Raw genomic sequence first — 25,234 nt, 5'->3', positions numbered from 1 at the left:
AAAAAAAAAGCCTGAGTTTTTAAAATTTAAAATGTAAATAGTAACCAGAGAATATGCTAGCACTTTTTCATGCTGTAAATTTTTGCTCCTAAAATACACTGCAGAAAGAAAAAGCAATTCAAATCCATTATCCTGTGTTAAATATCAGGTTATGCTCTAGCTTTTTTTTTTTTTTTTTTTTAAATTTGGTACAGGGTCTTACTACACAGCTTGGACCCCTAGTGATCCTCTTGTTTTCAGCCTCCTCAGTACTGGGATTACAGGTGTGTACCACTATGCCCAGTCTTGTTGCCAGCTCAGCTTGCCCCCAGGGCGGGGCAGGTTTAGCTCTGGTTTTTAAATATTGGCTGGGGGCTGTGCATGGTGAAAGATGCCTGTAATTCCAGCACTCAGGAAGGCTGAGGCTGGAAGATCACCATGAGTTGGAGGCCAGCCTGAAGTACATATTGAGACCTTGTCTCAAAAAACCTTACTTGGGCCGGCTAAATAGCTCAGCAGATTAAAGCACCTGCAAGTAGTCACAGGGGCAGGGGATTTGATCCCTTGGCCTGCCATGCCACCCTGCCAGGGGTGTGCTGAGACAGCAGTTGAGACTGGGCTTGGTGACGCGGACCTGTAATCCCAGCATTAGGGAGGCTGTAGACAGGAGAATCACTATGAATCTGATCTGGTAGTGAGACCCTGGACACCCTGTAGACCCTTCCCTAAAAATAAAAAAAAAAAAAAATTAAAAAAAACCTTACTTGGATTTTCAGTTGCAGTTCCCTTAATTAAATTAGAATGGACTGAGTTCTAGATATTTCTTTTTTCTTCTTTTTTTTTTTGGTGGAACCAGGGATTGAACTCAGGCCCTTGCGCTTGTTAGGCAAGCATTCTACTGAGCCATCTCCCAGGCCTCAGACATTTCTTAATTGAGTTACGGCTATTGTCTAGAGAGAAGACTGGCCCCTCAGTTTGTTCTCATCAGGCTGCCAGGCAGGCCAACTGGTAGTGTTTAGAGCTCTGACCCTCATGGGTTCTGGAGTACTTCCTTATTCTCAAGTAAAACCCAGTTACAAAGGCCCACTAGGGAAGCACAAAGACATTCATTCCTGCATTTAGTATTTATTTCCATGTTGAAGAGTATCACTTGAATGAAAACAGCCACCAATGCACTCTGGATAAGTTTGTTTGCTTTGTTTGCCTCAGTTGAGTTGAGGACTAGAATTTATCACTTTATCCTCACAATTTTGCTAGTTTCTTTCCTTTTACATGTATTATCTGAGCCTTTTTTCCCCTACAACTTGAAGAAATCTACTTCACATATTGAATTTAAGCTGTTCAGGACCAAGGATATAGCTCAGTGACACAGCTCCTGCCTGGCAAGCATGAGGTCGAGTTAAATTCTCAGTACAAAAAAAAAAAAGCTGTTTAAATATTGTACTAATGTGTACATTACATACCAGTATATTTTGTGTATTTACATATATAGGTGTACTAGTATTTATACAGTATTTAAGCAGGTTTTCTGTGGGACTAGAATAAGGGTAGCAAGGATTTAAAAAAAGACTGGGCATAGTAGTACACAGTGGCAAGCTGAGGAAGGAGACTAGCAAGTTCAAGCCACTCCTAAGCAACTTAGGGGGACCAAGTGTCCAAATTGATAATAAAAAGTATGGTGATCTATTTCATTGCAGAAGACCTGGATTCCGTGTTCAGTGCCATTAGTAAATAAACATTAAGTAACTGCTCTCCAGATTAGAACATGTAAGTCAGGGAGAGAGGCCGTTCCCTTTCTGATCTGTCTCCTCATATGTGGATGTGAGGTGGATGTTGTCATTACATGTTACTAAGATGAATTGAGGTGACAGCCTTTGTAGTTGTGCCCTAGGACAGTGATGGCAAACCTAAGCTTGCAGTGATACAGAGAGCCTCTGCATCATGTGTGTCATGGGTTTGCTGCCACTGACCTGGGTAGGATTCATTGGGACTCTGGAGCTGTTTTCTTGTGTCGATGGTTACAGGTCAGCAGGATGGTGCCTCTAGAATAGCCTCAGAAATGATTGTCTCCCCAGGGCCAGGGAGATGGCTCAGTGGAATAAGTGCTTCCCTGGCAAGCGCAAGGGCCTGAGTTCAATCCCCGGTTCCGCCAAAAAAAAAAAAAAAAGAAATGATTGTCTCCCCAGTTCCACCAAAAAAAAAAAAAAAAAAAAAAAAAAAGTATTTTCCCCCCATTTCCCCAAAAAAAAAAAAAAAAAAGAAAAAGAAAGAAATGATATTCAAGAAAGAAATGATATTCAAGATTACCTCTACTTCACATTTTAAACAAAAGTACTTGCTGTGTCCTGGATTAATGAGAAAGGGGTCACATGTTGATCCAAAACCCAGGCTCCCCTAAGAGATTGCTGATGTTTGATAAACAGGAAGATGATGTTTTGTTTCATGTCCAATAAATACTTTGAGTTTCTTTTAGGTTTGTACATCTATGCTAAGTAGGAAATTTGAAAACTAGAGAAAAACAAGAAAATATTTTTTTCTCTTTTATCATCATATAACAATTGTTGCTTTCCAATCCTTTCATTAGTGTGTCTATTTAATTGGCAGGCGAGTATTCTACCACTAAACCACCAGTGCTAACTGTGTCTATTTAATTGGGATGATAGGTTATGTTTTGGGTTTCTGTTTTAACCCTAGAATTAGCAATTCAGATGTAATTTTGGTAGCAGAACTTTTATGTATCATTTTAATGATTATTTTTGTCAGCTACATACAAGAGGTAATCAAAATATATGGTTAGTGTTAAACATTTTTTTAAAAAAATAAAATACCATTTATTACCTATCAAATGACAGAATTTTACTTTTTTATTTTATTTTTTGGTTTTTGGATCTTACTATGTAATACAGGGTATGCTTAAACTCACTGTATAGTCCGGATTGGCCTCGAATTTCAGATTCTCCTGCCTTAGTCTTCCAAGTACTGGGTTAACAAGTATATATGACCATACTCAGCTCAGATGTTTAACAATTTTTTTTAAAGTTTTTATTAGTATTTTTTGTTTGCTTTTTGTCTTTTTGAGATAGGGTCTCAACTATGCAGTTCAGGCTGGCCTTGAGCTCACTATGTAGCCCAGGCTGGCCTTGAACTGACAGCAATTCTCCTACCTCTACTTCCCAAGTGCTGGGATTACAGGGGTGCACCACCATGTCTGGCATTAGTATGTGTTTGCAGTACATGTGGATTATATTCATTGTGGTGCCTAAGGAAAAACAAAAGCACAGTTGAAGCCCTCTTGGGAGCCTCTCTCAGATTGTATTCCCACCCCTACAAGCACCCTGAAACCATATTGATGACTCGTATGTTTGTACTTAGGTCTTACAGTCTGTACCTGGGTATTTTCTTGTTTGCTAAAGTGTTTCATGGAAATACTAACTGGGCTAGGGAAAGGGTTAGATATGTTACTGTTGTATTATCTCTACACTCTATTCTGTTGGCTTTTGAATTGCCCAACTCTGTCAGTTCCTTGGTTGGTTTAGTCTAGTATCCTGCCATCTGTTCACAGAACTGAGAAATTATAGGACCAAATGACAGTTGAGTTGCTGAGGGTGGGAGGGTAGGAGCAGGAGGGCCGAGAGCAGTGCAGTGCAGAGCATGGGGGAGAGTAAGCAGGTTCTTTCCAAAGTAGTTGTGTGTTGTCAGTCTGTGTAGCAACACAAGCAGCTTACTGAAACCACTGTGTGGCTGGAGTTTCTGAACTAAGAAAGATAGTGTTGGCTCATCTGTTCAGATACATGATTCTTTTGTACAGAGTGAAAGCACATTTATAAAGGCCCACATTAAATGAAAGCTGGCATCCAACTTGATTCAGGCAAACACAAAATGCATAAAATTGACAGTACATCATCTCCGCAAGTGCTAGTTGGCAGGTGTAGTCGAGAGGGTAACACACTGCAGTGGGTCTGTGTTGTAGTCACAGTTTGTCCAGACTGTGTGCTGTAGGCAGGTTACTAGCCTTGCTTTGGATCTCCAGTTCCTTGTATCTCCTGAAATATTAATGGCCAAGGATAGTGGACTGTATTTCTTAATATTCTTTTATTTCTATAATTTGATTTTTTTGTTTTAAGTTATAAATGTTATGCTTTAAGGGTTGTGACTAATCTTAAAATTTTAAACTTTAGGGAAGGCAAATAAGGAATTTTCAAAAGACAGCTGTGCAAAATGGTGCTGGAGGATCCTTGTTTGTGGTAAGTAGAATTCTTTATAATGGAAAGACTTGGGAATTGGACTGAATCCATGAATAGCTAAAATACTTTGAACTGAACATGTAGATAAGTGGTAGAGCACTTGCTTAGCATGCAGGAGGCCTTGGGTTCTATCCCCAGCACTGATGGGAAAAATACTCTTCAGTGTATGCTGGTCACTGTCAGAATTTATAGCTTACTGAATATACATTTCAAAAGATCCATGGTTCCTTCTGAACCTCTCACTTAAATTGCAACCAGGGAAACTGAGAATTTAGAATGTTCTCTGATGAAATTATGAGCCTTAACCTGATTTTCATTATCTGATTTTGGGTTCTTCAAAACCAGCATCCTGTTGCCTCTGAAGGTTCTAAGGCTGTACTGAAAGATTTTTAATAATGTAGTGAATGAATACATTAGCACTTGGTCTTTTTGTTTCCAGGTTTTCACTACAGGTAGAAGTCTATCAACTTCTCAGTTGCACAATTCAGAAAGGACTAGATACAGTGTCCATGTTTTCTGACATATATTTTCAGGGATCAGCCTAGTGTTTAAAGGTAATGTAGTACATCTGTATGATGATCTAGTATAGTGGTGTAAGTAGCTTCCTGCTTTATCGCCTTTGTCTAAAACATTATTAGATTGGCTACATATTGAAATTACTGTCCAGAGTTTCCGTTTTGCTTCCTCTTGGTTCATGTTCTTTTACAAAGCAAAACTGAGCATTGGCATATCGAGAAATTCAGTTCTGTATTTACCACACATATGAAACACTGATGTGTTAATTTCAGTGTGAGTCAATTTCCTGTTGACTTGCCACTTCTTGCTAGTTTTTTTGAAGAGAACTTGCTCTGTTTTTTAAAGGAGAAGAAAGAAAAAAGCTTCCCTATCTTGCTAGTTGATTTGTGGAAAACTTGTGGGAAGAGATAGTGCTTTTCTAACTCCAGAATAACTTTTTTGGATCCCAGATTCTGGGCAATCAGATACCATCTCGGAAAAATGCACACACACATGTTTGCACTCCAAATATTGTGTCTTAATTTCATAAGACTTCCAATAATTGCTAATGTTGTGGTAACTGAATAAGATAATCTTATACCTAATAAAGTTGGATAACAATTATTTGCGCTTACTGTGGAACTAAAACTTCTTTAACATGGTCGTGGTGGGACTGTAATTTGTGTGTCTGGCTGCCAGGTGACTGAAACCACTGGTAGGTATATGTGTGACTCCTATACCAGTGGAACAAGCAACCCAGTGGGACAGTCATTTGTGCAGCAGCAGAGGCCTGAGCTAGTGGGAACAAGTTCACCTTTTCAAAACTGTTCCAAAGTTTGATTTTTGCTAACTTTGTAAGCACTTTCATCAACTGTATTTTAGCCTTTTTTTTTTTTTTTTTTTTTTTTGGTACCAGAGATTGAACCCAGGATCTTTTGCTTGCCAGGCAAGCGCTTATTCTACCAAACTATCCCCTTGGGCCCTAGCCATTGTTTTTGATGGAAGAATAAATTGACATGCATTGTGATATAATTAAACTGGCGTGTTTAAGGATTTTTTTTTTTTGCTCTGAATGCCTTCAGGGAAGGTTTGGCTGCCTTGAGTTGTGGGGATGAACCACAGCAACCTGAGCCTAACTACTTTGTTGAAGCAGCCACTTAAAGAGCTGAGCTAAGGGGCAGGCCCCCACTGGCGAGTTTATAAATAGTTGGTAATAGGATAGTTATGAGTAGGGTTTATTCACACTTTAGAGAGGATTTTGATAGTTTTTTCTTCTTTGTTTAGCACAGAGATACTCCTGAGAATAATCCGGGTACTCCTTTTGATTTCACACCAGAAAACTATAAGGTATGACTAAATTAACATAATTAATTTACAAAAGTTTAGTTTCTTCCAGATAAATACAACAGATGCTTTTTTCTTCCCTCCAGAGGATAGAAGCAATCGTAAAAAACTACCCAGAAGGGCATAAAGCAGCAGCAGTGCTTCCAGTCCTGGACTTAGCCCAAAGGCAGAATGGTTGGTTGCCCATCTCTGCTATGAACAAGGTACTGAGTTCAGGTTTGCCTTAGAAAAGAGGCGAGGCTGTGTGCAGTAACCTCCTCACATGGCAGCCACTCTAAGTCATGGGTGTCATCATCTGAGTTTGTTGCCCTTCAGTCATTTGTTTCCCTGAATTGTATTTATATTTTTAGCAGTTTCCTTAGCAGAGCTGTCGAAAATAGTGAAGGCATTATGTGAAACTTCTTTTTTTGGTGGAACCAGGGGTTGAACTCAGGCCCTTGCACTTGCCAGGCAAGCGCTTATTCTACTGAGCCATCTCCCTGGCTCCAATGTGAAACTTTTTTTGTTAAGTTTTTTTCTCTTTCCTTTTGAGGGAAATGGTCAGAAGTCAAATATGTTTATTTAGTGACAACATTCTGAAAATGAGTGTACTCTTTCAACACTAGGACTACATTAAAAGTCTAATAGTGAGTGTTAATGTTTTTAATACTGTACATCCTTGACTATAGGCTACAACAGACATCTATGTAATATGTAGGATTCATGCCACTTGATTATGCCATTTTCAGTCAACCTAAAGAAATGCTATGGATGACCTACTTTATATGAAATTAGTCTATTCATATGTATTTTAAGATTTTTTTCTAATAGTTTTCAGCAATAATCCAAACTTCAAGTTTATTCACATCCTGTTATTACTACATCTGTATCGTAATGCAGTGAACAGTTTACAAAGTGCCATACAAAAACCATATGTAATTGATTTTTAGGAGAATCCGCGTTATATAATGTAATACTAAACAGTGTTACATAATGGAAAGGGTATTTGACTTAGAGCTAAGAGAACTCATTTTTCTTTTGAACTGCTTATCAGCAGTAATGGTTTTGAACGAGGCGGATCTCTTCTACTTCCTAAGTGATAGAAGTGGGACTGAATGCAGTGCCACACAGTGTTGCTTACCTGACCAATTATCACATGTAGTGCTGTGAGTCAGAAGTTTACTGTACCAGTGGAGCAAAGAACAAAGAACAGAGCTGAGGAAACTGGTTCCTTGTTACTCCTGCAAGCTGGAAGAGGTAGTAGCAGATTCCTGGAGGCAGCACCCTGTCTGTTCTTTGTTGCTTTACCTGGGAAGTTAACCAGCCAGTGATACGTAAAACAGCTGGTGAATACTGGTAGGCAATATAGATGGCAGTTTGTTTGCACCAAATTATTTGTGCACATTCCTTAGCTGTTTGTGACCCTCAATAAATGTGAGAAGTTTCCCTGGCTCAGGACTTACTTCTAGAGAGACTAGTCTCAGTGAGACCTCTAAAGCTATATTCATTGGGTCTTCTCATTGTTTCTTTCGGCACCAACTCAAAACAATCACAGATGCTGCCGCATTTTGATATTGTTTTCTAAGCTTCACTTGATCATAACTGTCAGGCCCACCATCACTTTCTTGGGAGAGTACCAGTGTCCTCCATTTATGTACAATAATCCCAAATGCAAGTTTTAGACTTAGTCATCTCTCACTTGTATTGTACAGTTTACAAATACTATATAGACCCTTAATAATTTTATCACTATGAAAAATATTACAGTGCTAGTTTAAATACTGTTAAGTAAACATTTTTTTTAGGGCTGACCTGATAGCTCAGCGGGCTAAAGTACCTGCTTAGGCAGAGTACAGCAGCTGGGGTTCGATCCTCAGTGTGTGTGCCGTGCTGGGTGGTACACGCCTATAATCCCAACAGTTGGGAGGCTAAAAACAGGAGAATCACCACGAGTCCGATCTACGTGTCCTATATACATAAACAAGTATGAGCTAATAGTGGTGTTGGAGTCTACCTTTTTTATGTTGTCTTTCCATTTCTGCATACTGTATATTACCAGTCACAGGCTATTTTGAAAAACTGGTGAAGACCCTGTAGACTCTGTCCTACATACAGAAAAAAACCCCAACTTTTTTTAATAAATGGGATATTTCTTTGGAATTTAACTTTCTTTAGAAATTAATATTGACTTTCAAATAATGAATTAGGTATATGTTTCTAATCCTAGTTTTATTTTTTACAAAAATTTTATGTTTCTAATAATATCCTGCCTGTTGGAAATCTTGGGGAGAGTATAACCTTACAGCAAAATAAAATAAAACTAATGTGAGAGCACTTAAAACACATTATCCTGTTCTATTTAGGGAGAGGCAGGAAATAGAATATAGAGAATAGGGCCAGGGAGATAGTCCAGTGGGCATAAGCACCTGCCTGGCAAGCACAGAGTTGCAAATTCAGTCTCTTTGTACCAAAAAGAAAAAAAGAATATATAGAGAACAGAATCAAGATTCTTTCCAGTGCCAGTGAGATAGCTCAGCTGACTAAGTGCCTGCTTAGGCAAGTGCAGGAACTGGGGTTCCATCCCTAGCACCACATACCATGCTGGCCCTGCCCCCAGGTACACTGAGCTGGCCACCCAGACAGCATGGTGGCACTGGGGAGGCTGAAAACAGGAGGATCACCACAAGTCTGAGCTATGTGGTGAGACTCCATACCACATACATTTTAAAAAATAATAAAACATTCTTTCCATTTTACATTTAGGACTTTTCATGTTACTGTTTCTCTTTCCTGCAACTCAAGAAAAACCCAGCTTTACATCAAAAAATCCAGAAGTTCACCCATTAGTCCCTTAGCAGTTAAGAAAACACAGAGAAGTATGTGGCAGAATTCCAGTTGCAAATCAGACAATCAAGGCCTCGCTCCTGGTTTATTCAGTCAGGGTGGTGGTAGGGCTCTTAAGTTGTTTTGTTTTTTTTTGGTAGCACTCTAGATTCAGAGGCATATCCCTGGTTTAGAGCTACCAAATTAAATACAACTGTTTCTCTCTCATGAGTTGATTATGATTAGATGTCTTTATGCTTTTTTTTTTTTTTTTTTTGGCGGAACCAGAGATTGAACTCAGGCCCTTATGCTTGCCAAGCAGGCACTTATTCTACTGAGCTTTCTCCCCGGCCCCTTAGATGTCTTTTGAGAATACATTTATTTTAAATTCTTTCTATGAGAAAGTCCAACTGTTATTTGAAAGCCATTAATGAACTACTTTAATGTCAGAGCACTGACCTGTATGTCCATTACACACACATGCTTTTTAAGAATGCTAGGTGGTGCAAGTCTTTAAACTCAGGATGTTAGGTCACTTAGAAAGTTGTAGGCAGGATTATAGTTGAGGTAGGGGTACAAAGATCAGCACTAACACTGGAAGCCTTGTTTTCCATTTACACTATTCCTAAGAGAGGTATGCTAAGAGCGATCTATCTGCATAGTCCTAAAACCTAGGATATCAAAACAAGTACTTCATGTAATTTTTTTGATATATGAAAGGTTAGGAAATGCTGCTCTTTTAAGATCTAGCCTTGTACAGAGTACTGTAATATGAAATAGAAGTAGTACTTTGGATTTTCTGGAGAAGTGCGACAGAAATACAGAATTTTAGTTGACATATTTAAATGTGGAAATTACATATGTAAGCAAATATGAGCTAATAGTGATGTTGGAGTCTGCCTTTTTTATGTTGCCCTACCATTTCTGCATACTGTGTATTACCACTCACATTAGGCTATTTTGAAAAACTGGCAAAGAGTTGAAAATAAATCAGACTTCCCTTCATTGGCAGTTGACTTAAATTTTTGCCATGTAGACAATTCAAATTAAAAAGTAGCTGAAATGATGAAAGTATAAATTCATAATACATGAAGGCTTTAGAGAAAAGAGGACCTTCTGATCTGATGAGACAGGGAGGGGAAGAGTAAGAAGTACTGGTGCTATGGATTCTTTGTTCTTAAGTGTAAGATATTTGCAAGAACTGAAGGGCCTATATATCATAGTTACCTGATACAAATATATGTTCTGCTTTTATAACTTTTTTTGTTTTTACCAAATTGAGACAGCATTGAAATTGTTTTTTTAATGAATACCGAAGTTCAGTTAATAAACACTGTCATTATCTTCTTTAAAAATTTCCTAATATTTTAGGTTGCAGAAGTTTTACAAGTACCTCCAATGAGAGTATATGAAGTAGCAACTTTTTATACAATGTACAACCGGAAGCCAGTTGGGAAGTACCACATTCAGGTCTGCACTACTACACCTTGCATGCTCCGAGACTCCGACAGCATCCTGGAGGCCATTCAGAAAAAGCTGGGTATGGTATATACTACCGTTGTCACTGTTACTTAAAATTTGGCATAATTCTACCTAAGTTTTCCAGTGTCTGACTTATATTTTACCAGTAAAATTTTGTCTTGTTTTGCTCACATTTCCATTTTGTGCTTATCACTAATTCTCAGACTCAAAGCTGAGGTTTTAACCTATTTTAATCATGAATTGTATTTGTAAAGCTTCTAGGAATTGTAACTTTTTCATTGTTTAAATACTGTTTTACCTACTTTATGGTGTTCTGCATTACATAAAAATGTGATCTTATGTATTCCTTCAAAGACGCCATAGGATATTTTAAAATAGGTATTATAATAAAAATAAATGGGCATTGTTCCACATAAAACTGTGATTGCTGCATTTACATTTGTCAGATGAAGTAAAAGAAGATATCTTTTACTTTTGTTATTGGATACAAGTTACATATTGTAAGAAATAATTTGACAGTAAGGAAGTATATAAAGTAAAAAGTCAGCCTCAAATCCCCAAAATCCTACGTAGATTCTGTTAACTCTTCCCAGTGTGTGATAGATTTTACATCATTTTAATTACTTAGTGCATAAATGTAATTCTTTAAGCTTTTTGGGGGGCTTTATTTCTGCTATCTTTTATAGCACAATATGTGTGTGTGCCACGTTTTTTATTGTAAATGTGCAGTTGTTTTCATGTACATGTATTTTTGCATATAAACTGAACTTGCGTATAAGTACAATTGCTAGATCAGACTTTACCATATGTACTAAATACATGAGAGTATTACCCATTTTCCTCACCTTATTAATCTTTGACATCAGTAGCTTATTTTTAGTCTTTGCCAATCTGGTAGTCTGGTTATATATTTAGTTTATTATTATGTTTTGAGATAGGGACTTACTTTGTAATTCAGATTAGTCTTGAGCTCACTGTGTTGTCCAGGCTGGCCCTGAACTCATAGGGATCTTTCTGCCTCAGTCTCCATATCTGTAGTTTAGTAATCATAATCAAAATAAAAGGAATACAGTCTGAGGCACTGCTATACAACAAACATTGGAAATGAGTCCTAAACTTTGATAGTTTTGCAAGGAACATATCCACTTAAATCCTGGAATGTTATAGTGTAATTACATAAAGAGGCATTTTTTTTCTTAAAGAAATTTAATGCTCTGAAATAATTTTTTCTGTAAAGAAAGGGTAATCAAAAAAGATGGTGAATATTTTTAAAATTTAGTATTATTACAGTAAAAGACATTGCCAAGAACAATGGGCTACATACCACTGGTATGAGGGCATGAGTCTTATTGCCCTCCTGCAGCCTTTCTGTGGCGTGGTGCGCCCGCTGACCTCTTTTAAGTAACCAGCCATGGCTCAGAGAGAGAACCCTTTCCCAAGCCAGCGGGGAGGCTGCTGCTGGGAAGAAGCTTGGGTATTTTCTTAAATAATTAAAATATGTATTAGCGTCTGAGGCCCTGAAAAAAAAAAAAAAACCACCACAACAACAATGGACTAAGTGTATTCTAAGCAGGAGTGGTATATGAGGGGATTATTGGCAGCATGTCTTACTGAGTAAAATCTTTTTAAAAAATGAACATTGACTATAATTTTTGATAGCACATATTGACCATTTACCTCAGTTTCTGTCAAAAACATTACAGGGGGCCGGGGAGATGGCTCAGTGGAATAAGCGCTTCCCTGGCAAGCTCAAGGGCCTGAGTTCAATCCCTGGTTCTGCCAAACATTACAGTGTGCCCTCATCCAGCTTACTTACTAGATTGAGTACTGTGCAACCTCTGGTTCTTCCCAGAAGTCATGACCAGGAAAGGTAAATGCTTTTAGTTCTAGACACTGGGGCAGCTGTGATAGCACAGCTAAAGATACTCAGGGAGAGACATGCAGAGTTGCTTCAGAAAATGAGAACAGGACTGGTGAGATAGCAGACTAAGCGCCTGCTTTGGCAAGAGCAGGGACCAAGACTTGATCCCTGGTCTTGCATGCTGCGCTGGCCCACCCCCAGGGTGTGCTGAGCTGGCGACCCGGCCCAGGTGTGACGGTGCATGCCTGTAATCCCAGTGCTGGGGAGGCTGGAAACAGGAGGATCACTACAAGTCCAAGCTACATAGTGAGACTCTGTACCAATTATATAAAATGAAAAATAAAATGAGAACAATGGCATCAGTGTGTTCAGAGCAAAGTGGGAGTATTCCGAGGTGGGTTAAAGTCATACATTTCAAAGTCGTGAGTTGGATCCCTGGTACCACCCAAAAAAGAAGTCAAACATTTTCCATGTAGTCTGATTATACCTCTCATGTCTGTAATATGTAAGGCCCAGCCCTTTTCTGTCCTTAAACCAGATTGTTACTAAACTGTAACCTGATCCTTACAGTGATCTGTTTATATTTTTAGGAATAAAGGTTGGAGAGACTACACCCGACAAACTTTTCACTCTTATAGAGGTGGAATGTTTAGGGGCCTGTGTAAATGCACCAATGGTTCAAATAAATGACAACTATTATGTAAGTATCCCCCTTAATGTAAACTGAAGTTCTCTGACCTTGTATTTAAAATATTGATTCCATGTCCTGTAGATGTTGGTTTCTTAATTGTTCATTTAAATGAAACCATTAGCATAAATACTAGTTTTTTTAAAAAGTTCTTTAAACATTTTGATTTTTTTCTCTATAAGATGACCAATTTAAGACATAAAAAATTAATCATTTATATATAACTATAGAAAATAACCCTAATATAGCAATCCAGACTTTTTTTTTTTTTTTTGGCGGTACTTGGGATCAGACACGGGATCTTGTGCTTGCCAGGCAGGTGCTTAATCCACTGAGCTGTTTCCCTGGCCCCAGCAATCCAGACTTAATGGTAACATTTTGCAACATTTACTTTAGGTATTATGTCACTATTGTCTTTATTATTTGTAGAAACAACCTGTAGGTCCGGGTGAAGTTAGCCCTGCCTAATTCCTGTTCTGCTTCTTTCATCTCCAAAGAAATCCATTATCATTAAATTAATGTATACTTTTTCAATATGTGTTTTTAAACTTTCTATGTATGAGCCCATACTAATGTTATAGTGCTTGTTTTAAGAATTTTAGAGATACCTTGGTCAACCAATCATGGACTTAATTTAGTTCATGATTTTGGAAAAGATGCCCATGTTTGTGCAGAAAAGATGGTTGTGGTCATATAAGTTTTCCAAATGCTTGTTTGTGAACCAAATTATTTGCAAACAAAAGCATTTATGAACTGAGGCTCCACTATATACCTAAGTATTGTTTTAGCTGCATCTCACAAGTTTTGATTTTTTAAAATTTTCTTTGACCTCATAAGTTTTTTAGATGGGTTCTTAACATATAAATGTGTAGCTGGGGAGATAACTCAGTGGCATAAGCACCTACCTGTCAAGTCTAGGTCCTGAGTTCAATCCCCCATACCTAAATAAATATTTGGGGCTCCAGAAATAGCTCAGTGGTCTAAGTGCCAGCCTGGCAAGCACAAGGACTGGGTTCAATCCCTGGCACCGCATTCTGTGCTGGCCTCACCTCTGAGCTGCACAGTGAGACCCTGTACCAAATACATAAATGTAAATTTAAAAAAAATTAAAATTCAGGGACTGTTAAACATTCTTTGTATTCTGTTTAGCATTGGCCTGGTAAATGTCTAAGATTTTTTTTTTTTTAGTTACCATTTTTTACATTGGTTGCTATCCTAACTATATTTCGGTTTTCATTTGTGCTCCTTTGTTAGCTTTTATCATTGAAGAATTTGTGTACAGAAATCCCTTAGAAGTTCTTGTGAAGATAAATTAACACGTTCCTGCCAGCTTGAACCCCAGCAGTGTTACACATGATTGTCCCAGCAGGTGACATGTACTACAGTAGTATAAATGGATGGAGACACTTTATTGGTCTTTTTGCTAGTAAAATTAATAAAAAGTCACCTGATAGGACAGTCCTGGATTTACCACATATGGTTCAAGCTCCCCAGCAGGTTATGGCCCCTTCATGAATGTATTAAGGAGTTTTCTTTGCCTCTCTTGCTACTGAAAGTTCCTACCACTGGTCCAGAAAGCCTTATCTCCTTATACTGCAGGCTTTCCTCCACCCTGCCAGGTCAAGGTTTAAGATGAGTAGTGTCCTTTGAGGGACAGTTTAACTTCAATTTACCCTCATATTGAGGGCCTAGCTTTGTGGGTTTTAAAAGTTGAATGGTCTTTGTAGACTCTTTTGGGCTGGGCTTGAACTTTGTCCTTTGTCACTGTAGACTTTTAGACCTGGAGCCAAGTTTGCTGTGTGTTCCACTTGTCTCAAGTTTTCATTGGGTTTTGGACTCCAGATAATTATTTCTTGGTGTAAATGGGAATTAAGTAGTCAAGACTTCATGTGGTTTAGAAAGGATATCATGTCTGCATCTTGTACTATGAATAACTACTATGAAGACAACAATGTGCAACGGATTAATTATTCAAACTATCCTACTAATCGGTTTTGAAACTGTCTCATTGCTCTTTTTCAATTAAAAAAAATCAAAAAAATAGCAAATGCTGGTGAGGCTGTAGGGGAAAAGCCCTCCTTCTACATAAGCTAGCACAACTACTCTGGAAATCAGTAAATTTTCATTAAAAAAGCTGAAACTAGAGAAAAAAGACTTTGTGTGAAGTATTATAAGTCTAAATACAGTGGCCTACAGGTAGACAGTCTATAAGAGATGAGATTCTTTCAGTTAGTAGTAGATAGATTTTTAGATTAAGGAATATACTTGTAAGTTAATGCAACTATTTGTACTTCAACAACATAGTATTTATTGAGCTTGTTCCTTGACACTGTTCTACTTTCTCATCTAGTCCTCTAAACAAGTTCAAGTAGGTTTATAAATAAGAAACAAAGTAGAAGAGCCTGAGGAGCTTGTCTTAGAGTACTAGCTAGTAAGTGGTGGAGCTGGGGCGCTGCCATACAGGTGCCTCACATTAAGCATACTCTAGCTTCTTCTTCCACTAGCTCTTGTCATATTACACTGGGGTATGTACTGATGTATTGGAGTTACTCAGTTGTTGCTGTCTTGTTAACTGTTGGGAGCTTAGAGATTGACAGTAAACTAATTGGTTTACATAGAATTCAGATACTCTACTGGTCTAAAGGCCTAGAAGTGATGCACGGAATTCAGTAGTAGGAAATAATTTCAGTGACTGCTATTCATTTTTTTTAGGAGGATCTGACACCTAAAGATATTGAAGAAATTATTGATGAGTTGAAAGCTGGCAAAATTCCCAAACCTGGACCAAGGTATGCCTGCGTTTTATTTAGTACAGTTTTAATGGCCTAACCTAAATTAATCTTTTTTGTAAACTTAATGTTTAAAGTTTTATACCCCAGGTTCATAGGAGTTGGCATGAACTTTTTTTTTTTGGTGGAACCAGGGATTGAACTCAGGCCCTTTTGCTTATTCTGCTGCGCTATCTCCCCTACCTTGAACTTTGGATAGTATATAAACTAACCTATTTTCTAGAGAATCTTTTTCTCTAAAATCCTGTGAGATAATTTTTGTCTGATATGTACCTGGATATTTCTAAGGGAAAATTTACTAATCTTTTCTGTGGTTTAAAAGTTTGTATTGAGGGCTGGCCTGATAGCTCAGTGGACTAAAGCGCCTGCTTAGACAGAGCGCAGCGGCTGGGGTTCAGTCCCCATTGTGCCATCCAGCCCTGCCTGTGGGGTGCGCTGAGATGGCAACTGAGACGTGATAGCACGTGCCTGTAATCCCAGCAATTGGGAGGCTGAAAACAGGAAAATCTCTACAAGTCTGACCTACGTAGTGAGACCCTGTACTAAATACAGAAAAAAATAAAAATAAAAATAAAGGTTCTTATTGCTAAAAGATTGACTCAGAGCCTGTCTCTGTGTTTCATCTAAAGATGTATTTTCCAACATAAGATAATTTACTTTCTCTTCCAAATAATAGCTTGTCTGTATGTGAAATGGCGACCTTCTTGTTCCCATATCTGTGGTTGGAGTTAGTGTTCACCGTTCTTTGATTATATTTTCTTTATGACCTAGTTTTAGGCTTCCCTTCTGTGGAATTTCTAGTTGGCTTGTGGCTTCACTGTGGCACTTAAATTATCACAGTCAAATCTCATGCTAGATGAGGATATCAACAACAGACCCCATATACAATGGTCATGCCGTAAGATAATAGAGCTGAAACATTTCTGTTACTTCTTTTACTAAGTGTTTTTCTAAGCTTAGACATATTTAGACATACAAATACTTAACATTGTGTTAATGTGCCTGCAGTGTTTGGTATGGTAATATACTCTGTAGGACTGTAGACTAGGAGCAGTCACCAAGGTGGTCTGTGTGTGTGCACCCTGATGCTCACGCAGTGATGGACCTAATGTGCATTTCTCAGAACATACCCTTCATTGCTAAACAACACATGCCTGCGCTCAAGATGTGTACTGGAAAGTGACAATGCTGTGGGACTGCCTCCTTTGTTCTAGATACAACATGTGTTATAATGCAGCCTAATTACAGCAGCTCTCCAGACACATTACATGATGAAGCGCACTTACAATCAGTTAGGATGCCTAGGTCTTTGTCAGCTTACCCTCCGAGTCACTGCTACACTGTAGTTGTGCTATATTGATCAACTTTTCTTGCTGGGGACCCTATTTTACATTCTTCTAATATTAGCAAGTTCTTTTAATACTAGCAAGTTTGTATGGTTAAGTTATAACCCTCTAAGGTTTTTTTTTCTATTCATGTTGTATAAACTTTTCCTTCTCTCGACCCACTTACAGATTTTCGTGGCTGTATAGTGTTCTGATGTTTAAAACAAGATATGTGTTCTTTTTTGTGCTTCAAAATATATTTCTTAGTTTTTATTATAAATAACAATTCCCTGGGGGCCAGGGAGATGGCTTACTAGAATAAGCACTTGCCTGGCAAGCTCAAGGGCCTGAGTTCAATCCCCGGTTCCGCCAAAAATGAATAAATAACAATTCCCTAAAGTTTAATTACAAAGTCAGAGGGTACAGTGATTCTATAATTTGCTCCCTAGAAATATACTAACAGACAATCCCACTTAATGAAAACATAAGGTCAGTATAGCTAAGCTTGGAATAATACCAGCTGGCCCTAACTGTTAAACTTCTGAGATACATAACCCTGAATCTGTATACATAAATCTGCCTGAAGAGATTTGGTGCTTTTTTTTCTAGTTCCTTTCTTGAGCTACACTTGCCGTGGGTTTTTTTGTTTGTTTTTGTGGTATTGGGGATTGAACCCAGGGCCTTTGAGCTAAGCTACATCTCCCTTACTTTTTGAATTGAGATAGGATCTCCCCAGCTTGCTAATTTTCCCAAAGGAGATTGAAGTTTTTATCCTCCTGCCTTAGCTTCTCAGAGTGCTGGGATTATAGGTGTGTGCCACCACACACAGTTTACATTTGCTTTGTGAGAAAGTAAAACATGTTACTCTCCTTTAAAGGCAAATAAAATGAAACTTTGTCATTTAATATTATAGTATCTTTCTAAGCTAGTGTTCCTGTCCCTTACTTTGTCTTGCTTCACATGTTGACTCCTGCCCTCTCCCTGAAAGTCTGTATTTCATAGTATTTTCCACAGGCCTCAGATTCTTTAAGTTTCAGATTTACCTTTAATTTCTTTCAAATTTTGAGTATTTTTTAAAAAGTATCTTGTGTGCAGATTTCCTTGTGAAATCTAATTACATCTTTAGATGCTCCCCTTCTGATTAGATGATTGTAATTCTGTAGTCATAATTCTGCTTAGAACTTTGTGCTTCCCCTCTTGTGAACCTTGATGTGTGATTCACAGACATTGATCTAGTACTGTATTATTCTCCTGCCGTAAACTGGAACACTTTGTATACTTTATCATATTATTTTCCGTACTCAGTATTCATTTATTTTGCCAACATGTCAATTACAATCAAGATGAAGTGTGTGTGTGTGTGTGTGTGTGTGTGTGTGTGTGTGTGTATAGTGGTATTCATGTTGAAGACAACAGATATTCCAGAGTGATAAATGCTAACAAGAAAAATGAGACAGTAATAGGGGACAGAGAATGGGAGTAAATTCCATTTGAGGAGGCCTTTCTGAAGTGGAAGCACTGGAGTTCAGCTTCTAGCTGAAGAGCTAGAAGGAGCTACTTAAGTGCCTGGAGGAAGAACAGTGTATATTAAGGTGCTGAAGGGACAGTGGCTGCTGAGAGCCAAGTGAGGAGTGTGGCAGGGTTGAGAGGGAGCTGGAGATCCAGCTGGAGTAGCCTGTGTTGGAGCCCACGTACAATAACAAGCTAGTGTTGGGATGTGTCCAGTGTGGGTATTGTGAAAAATACTGTCTTAAGTGCTTTGTGGAGAATAGTTTAGAATTTAGTGGGTATTACTAAACAGGAATTATGAGTGAATTCTATCAGTTGGACTTAAGCCTTTCCATGATTCCTTGAAAATGGAGAAAATGTGGAGTACGGAAGTTTGAGGAAGAAAGGCAAGATTTTTGTTTAGGATGCATGCCTATTGGACATCTGTAGCAGAATTCACTTGGGTCACATGAGTCTACTGTGTAGGGGATAAAGGAAGGCTGGAAATACTAACTTGAGGATTCATTAGTTATTATGGATGGCTTAAAGTCTCTAAAGAGTGTCATGAGTGAAATCGGAATTCCTTTAAGATAAGATTCTGTAATTTAACATAAATAAGAAAGAAGTATCACAGTTAAGGTTTTTTTTTTGGAGACAGGGTCTTGCTATGTAATTGAGGCTTACCTGGACTGTAGCTCAGTCCGGCTCCAAAATCAAGATGATCCTCCTGCCTCAGCATCACTAGTGCTGGGGTAACAGGCAGGCCCCACCATGCCCAGCTGAGCTGAGCATTTTAAACATACAATGATAATGTTGTTTATGAGTAGCTATATTTCTTCATTGGGATTTTTGACCTTTGGATTTACTCGTGTCTGAACTGTTTTTTTTTTTTTTTCCTTATCATTTATTTTAAAAAAGGAAACACTGATTACTTACTTTTTTCAATAATTGCATAGAATCTGTAATGATGGTGTGGTAATACAAGAATGTCTAACAGCAGCATATGAAAACAAGGACTTTCCTTATTCCTTTCCTACTTAGTATCTTAGATGTACAGGATTAATGAAGGAGACTGGGATAGTAAGCATAATGTAGCAATGTAATTATTGACATTAAGTAAAACAGGCCAATTCAGTTTTAGTGTTTTTATAATAAAATTCTTAGCTCAAATATCTGAAAGAGGTTCTAATAGTCTTTGAGTAATGAACTCAAGAAAAAATTGTAATGCTCAATAGTAACTGATTTCTGAGTATTACCATTAGATCTATGCTAGTCAAAATTAGTGACTGGTTCAAAAGTGCTGACTATTTTTGGTAACTGGTAAGAAATATTAATGGTGGTAAGGTAATACTAATTTTGACTTTACCAGGATTGCTTTTATTTTCAGCTTAAGGCACTGAAAGTAACTTCTTAAGCCTGCTTTCAAATTACTGATTAAGATAGAAGTCTTAAGATTAGAGGTTGTTTTTAGGATGGATTAGTTTATAACTAAGATCTAATTTATATTCTGTTTTATGAAACTATCTTAAAGTATGTAGGATTCTGGCATGTACAACTGGCTATCTAAGATGTAAAAAATAGGTAACTGGGCTACAATGTTAGTGCAATTTGCTTTTTATTTTTTAATCTTTTATTTATTTGGTACAGGGTGTTACTATGCAGCTCAGACTTGTAATGATCCTCCAATACTTAAACCTGCCTCAGCTTCCCTCGTGCTGGGATTAATAGGCATGCACCACCACGCCCAGTCTCAGTGGGTGGCATGGTATACGGTATGGGAGATTGAACCTGGGTCCTTGCACTTGCCAGACAGGTGCTCAGACCTCCAAGCTGTCTCCCCAGCCAGCGCAATTGTTTTAGACACTGGATTTTTATTACAAAAGTAGGGATAGTGATGGGAAAAGATAGGCACTAATCTTTCATATAAAGTAGTCTGAATGTGGTACTTTTCTGTGTCATAAAAATTCACAGGAGGCCATGATTTCCAAATGTACATAAATTAAAATGGTACATATATATATATATATATATATATATACACACACACACACAATCTTGGAATGGTTAATAAACCACATTTACATTTTGATTTTTTTTTTTTTTTTTTTTTTTTGCGGAACTGGGGATTGAACTCAGGCCCTTGCGCTTGCCAGGCAAGCACTTATTCTACTGAACTATCTACATTTTGAATTTTAATGAAGACAAACGCAAAGGTAACTTACAGGCAGCATTTTAAGTATTGCAATATCAGGAAATCATTTTTTTAAAAATAATTTTGAACAAAATAGCAATGAGACGGTTTCAAAATCGAATACTAGCACAGTTTCAATAATTAATACATTGCATATTGTTGTCTTCTTAGTGGTTATTCATAGTACAAATGCAGATAGTATATCTTGTCCACAAACACTATTAGAACAAATCTATCTATTCATTGAATTGAAAGTAGTTGTATATCTATTGTTTTGTATATACAGATACAAAATGGTCCTTCATTTGTATCCCCCTTTTTTGTTTAGTTTTGTCAGAGAAGGGTATTCCATTGTCATTTAAATATTGTAGGTGTGTGAATTCAGGACGATATTCCAATATAGTACAGTAGTCCATAATAGTAGTGGTTTTCCGTAAGACTGGCAATGTCAGAAGTTGTTGACTTGAGCCTTTTACAGCTCAGAATATTAGTATGACTTTTTTTTTTTTTTAACCTCTTATTCTCCTGTGTTTGTTTGCCCTATTTGGTGGGTTCTTTCCATTCTCATTCATGGGGCTGTGATCAGTTTGCTTCCTCTCTAGAACATCATTTAGTAGACTGTGTAGGCTTGGCTTTGTCATTTTTGTTTAGTAAATAATTAGATGACTAAGCAAAGGATTTTATAGCCTTTAGTATTCTGATATGCATTGTGAGCATGGCAGAAAAAGGAGAAAGGTTGCCAACAGACATACTGGTCCACTGGAACGCTTATCTCTAAAGTATGTTGCAGGATTGATCTTCCTTTGTAATACAAAAAAGCTTTCAGTATTGAGGAGCTCTGTAGGACCCATATCCAAAATGGTAAGAGGCTCTGATACCAAATGCTCAGCTTTCAGTAGATTACTTTACATCACATTCCAGTCTGACATTTGAGCAAGAGAAAAGTTATTGGTAGTGGAAGAAATTTGATAGAGGGTATCTTGGCTTAGCTTAAACTGCAAGGTGCTACAGAATTAACGAAGAGCAGCAGGTATACCCCATGACTAGTTGATACTTAAAAATTATGCCAGGGCTGGGGAAGTAGCTCAGAGGCATAAGCACTTACCTGGCGGAATTCGATCCCCAGACCTGCATGTCACACCGGCCCTGGAACCAGGAATCATGGCACATGCCTGTAATTCCAGCACTCTGGAGGTTGAGACAGCAGGATCCCTACCAGTTAAAAAGAGTTCAGCCTGGGGGCTACAAAAGTGAGCACAAGGCCAGCCTGAAACTGTAGCGAGATCCTGTCTCAAAAAAATAGATAAGTATAATGTCAGATGTTGCTTGTTTCAAGATAAATACTATTTTGCCACTACTACATTAATTTTAGGTGCTGATAGAACACAGTGATTGCTTTCTGATCTGGTTTTCATAGCAAACAAGATTGACAATACAAATGTTACTAACTTCCAACTTCTCTAAGGCCTTGTTCATTACATTACTTAGTTCCTTGTATTAAATATTGGGATAGCTTGAAAGATCTTTTACACCATTGTATGGTGCCATTTTTCATACCTGCAAAAAATTTTCATTTAGGGATTCTAAAAAACATGTCGACAATTGATGACAGATTATGAGGGCAAAGACAGAGGGAATGAAAAGATAAATTAAGTTCTTCACCAACTGTAGGCAGGAACAAGGTCAGTCAGGGAGAGGAGTGGTGAAGTGAGATGCAGTGCTGAGCTGGGCCAGCAACAGGTCAGAGAGGGGAGCTGGAAGCCACTGGGTGGAAGCCACTGTGAGGGGTGCATGTGGGGTGATGAAGATATGCTCCTCTTGCCGCCCCACAGCCTAACAGGTTCCCCAGTTGGGACCTGCTTCCTTTTTCTTCTTTCTATGGCCCCAGAAGCCACCCTAGTCTGGAGTCTTATGTTTTGGCAGCACTGGGAATTGAACCCAGGGCCTTTGCACCGAGCTATATTCCCAGCTGATTTTTGTTGTTCTTTTTGAGGGTGGGTCTTGCTAAATTGCCCTGGCTAGGCTCAACTCATGATCATCCTACCCTGTCCTGTGAGAGAGGTGGGACTGCAGGGGGCCCACCATGCTTAGCTGCTTTGCCCTGGAATTTTAAAAAGTAATAATGTAGTCTTTACAAAGCAAATACAAGTAAGATTTAAGAGTTCACCGCTTCTAAGGGACAGTGTCCTCTAGCTCAGATTACTCAAGGAATCCAGCTTCTATCTTTAAATGCAGTATAAAAATGTTGTGTTTTCTTTATAGTAATTGTGACAGCCTATTTCAGACCAAATAAAATTCAGATACAAGAAATAAATACAATCCCACTTTATTAAAGTATAGTTGTCTTCTGGGTTGCACATCCCGTGCTAGTTCTATGGGTGGAGGGAACAATTACTTAAATGAGCTGGTATAACAAGTATAAATTTAAAAATAAAATTTAACAGATGTTAGTTGCCCAATAATAAGTGTAATATGACTTGCTTGTCCTTTCAGGAGTGGACGTTTCAGTTGTGAGCCAGCAGGAGGTCTTACCTCACTGACGGAACCGCCTAAAGGACCTGGGTTTGGTGTGCAAGCAGGCCTTTAATTTATATTCTGCTGTAAATATGTCACTGGAGAAATAAAACGTGAATCACCTATCTACATAAATGTTTAAATTATTTGGTTATCCTGCTGTGTGTACATCGTGGCAACCTAGCAACTTGCAGCTGTCAGTATGTCCACATGACAGCACTGTTTTACAGTTGTCTGCTATCACTGGCTGACTATGAAGATGGTATTATGGGATCAAGTTAGCAGTTACTCCAATATCTCCCATTTTCAGCCTCCTATTTACCAGTATTACTATTTACCAATATTAGGGCACTGTGAGGTAAAAATTCTGTTGAATTTCAAATACATTTTTCCCATCATAGCCACAGAGAAGTTGTAACATTGTTTCTGTAGGCTTTATGTATCCCCTTTAAGCACAGTATTTGTAGGACTCCACTGTTAGCTGTTTCCAACTGGTAAGACTTCAAGTCCAGTTTAGGAATAATAGGAGGTAGTTCTTTCTAGAAGCAGCTATCATTTTTACAAAGGCACAAAATCTTGACATTATAGTCTCCTTGGCTATTTGAACACTGCATGTGTACAAACAACTGAAGCAAGAAATCAGCATGATCATAAAGTGAAGACTAGTGGAAGTGTAAGTTCTTCAGTTGTAGGCCGCTACAGCTTAGAAAGGAGAAGTGCGTTTGTATTACATCCAGCCCAAGAAATCAACTACAATACATTCCTTTTGTAAACTTAGAGGACAGCCTGCTTTAACAACTGGACAAACAGGATCACATTATTTCAGGATTTATCGGTCCTTGTGCTTGAAACAGACTAAAACTATTAGTAATTTATGATGCCTAAAAATTGATTATCTGTGCTGCAGGGGATCAAACCCAGGGCCTCTAGCCCGGTATGCAAGAACCTAACAATGAACCACACTTCAGCCCAAAACTTAAGTATATCTTTAAAATTTAGAGTTTTTTTTTTTAAAAAAGATTTAAACAAGCAATTTTCCAAAATCTTAAAAGTTTAGTTTCTTATACCCCATAACCAATTAACTATTGATTTTTTAAACTGTTGTGTCATACAATTGTAAGTTAAATTTAACATTATTCCACCTTAACCCAGAAGGCTCTTTTACTGTTTAAATTGAACCCCGTGATTCATAGGCGGGAGAGGCCTAGGAAGTGAGAAAAACAAGTGCTGGCCTTTAACGTGGGTTTATGCTTTATGTAAGGTAATTTGTTGGGACTTCCCGAGAAGTCTGAACGTCAACTGGGAACCCTCATCAGTGATACACATAAAGGACAGTCTGACATAAATCTGAGGCCGCACTCTCACTACAGCACATTTGCGGATGAGAGAGAGGTGGTGTCCTGCCCACTTCACAGCTCCTTGAGTAGCTGAGCATGTACAACTACTGCAGGTTAAACTCTGCGTAGACAAGGCGTCCCCAAGAAGCTGCAACACCTCCTCCAGCGAGGCTGAGGCACGGCCCTTTCCTCACGCACCGTCCCTCCGCACTACTTGAGCAGTTCCCTTGGAACTCCCCATCTAAGGGGTGGCGGAGCCACCGGCGGTGTCGCGCGGTCCCGACCGCAGGTGCAGTCTTGGGGGGGGGTCCACCTAGCAGCGCCCAGCACCCCAGGAGATGCAGGTGCAGCCCGCGGCGCGCAGGCGCACTGCGGCCGCCCTGGCCCGTGGGGAGCCGTCTGCGCCGCGCCTCAGAGACCCGGGCTCGCCCGAGCCGTGCTCCTGGTGCTGTTCAGCGCGGGGCCAAGCTCAACCCTCGCCCACCCGTCCTTGCCAAAAGCAGGGTGTGAATGCCCTCCGTGGAGCCGCCGCCTCACCGCCGCCATTTCCAGACCCTTCCAGCGCCGCCGCTGCCATGGCCGCCGCAGGGCGCGACGCGACGCCTTGTCGGACGCCGCGTCCTCCCGACGCCCTCCGGCGCGGCGGCTCAGCTCCGGGCCTCCGCTAGGGTTTCCGGCCCGGCTCCGCCCCGCCC

The 25,234-nt window shown here is 38.9% G+C and overlaps 1 protein-coding gene across 2 annotated transcripts in view; it reads left to right on the top strand.

Annotated features, from left to right (window-relative positions):
• Positions 1-23,337, top strand: part of Ndufv2 (NADH:ubiquinone oxidoreductase core subunit V2) — a 29,217-nt gene extending 5,880 nt beyond the window's left edge. Inside the window, exons 2-8 of one of the 2 annotated variants that reach the window (XM_004645045.2) lie at positions 4,158-4,223; positions 6,003-6,065; positions 6,149-6,265; positions 10,236-10,404; positions 12,798-12,907; positions 15,608-15,684; positions 23,182-23,337. In XM_004645045.2, the coding sequence (XP_004645102.1) occupies positions 4,158-4,223; positions 6,003-6,065; positions 6,149-6,265; positions 10,236-10,404; positions 12,798-12,907; positions 15,608-15,684; positions 23,182-23,275 (696 nt within the window). In that variant the 3' untranslated portion in view covers positions 23,276-23,337. The remainder of the gene's footprint in view (positions 1-4,157; positions 4,224-6,002; positions 6,066-6,148; positions 6,266-10,235; positions 10,405-12,797; positions 12,908-15,607; positions 15,685-23,181) is intronic. The other variant, XM_023705300.1, reaches the window with a different exon arrangement.
• The last annotated feature ends 1,897 nt before the right edge of the window (positions 23,338-25,234 follow it).

Source organism: Octodon degus, unplaced genomic scaffold (genome assembly GCF_000260255.1).
Source record: "Octodon degus isolate 3935 unplaced genomic scaffold, OctDeg1.0 scaffold00216, whole genome shotgun sequence".
NCBI lineage: Eukaryota > Metazoa > Chordata > Mammalia > Rodentia > Octodontidae > Octodon > Octodon degus.
This window is presented reverse-complemented; position numbering and strand designations above follow the sequence as displayed.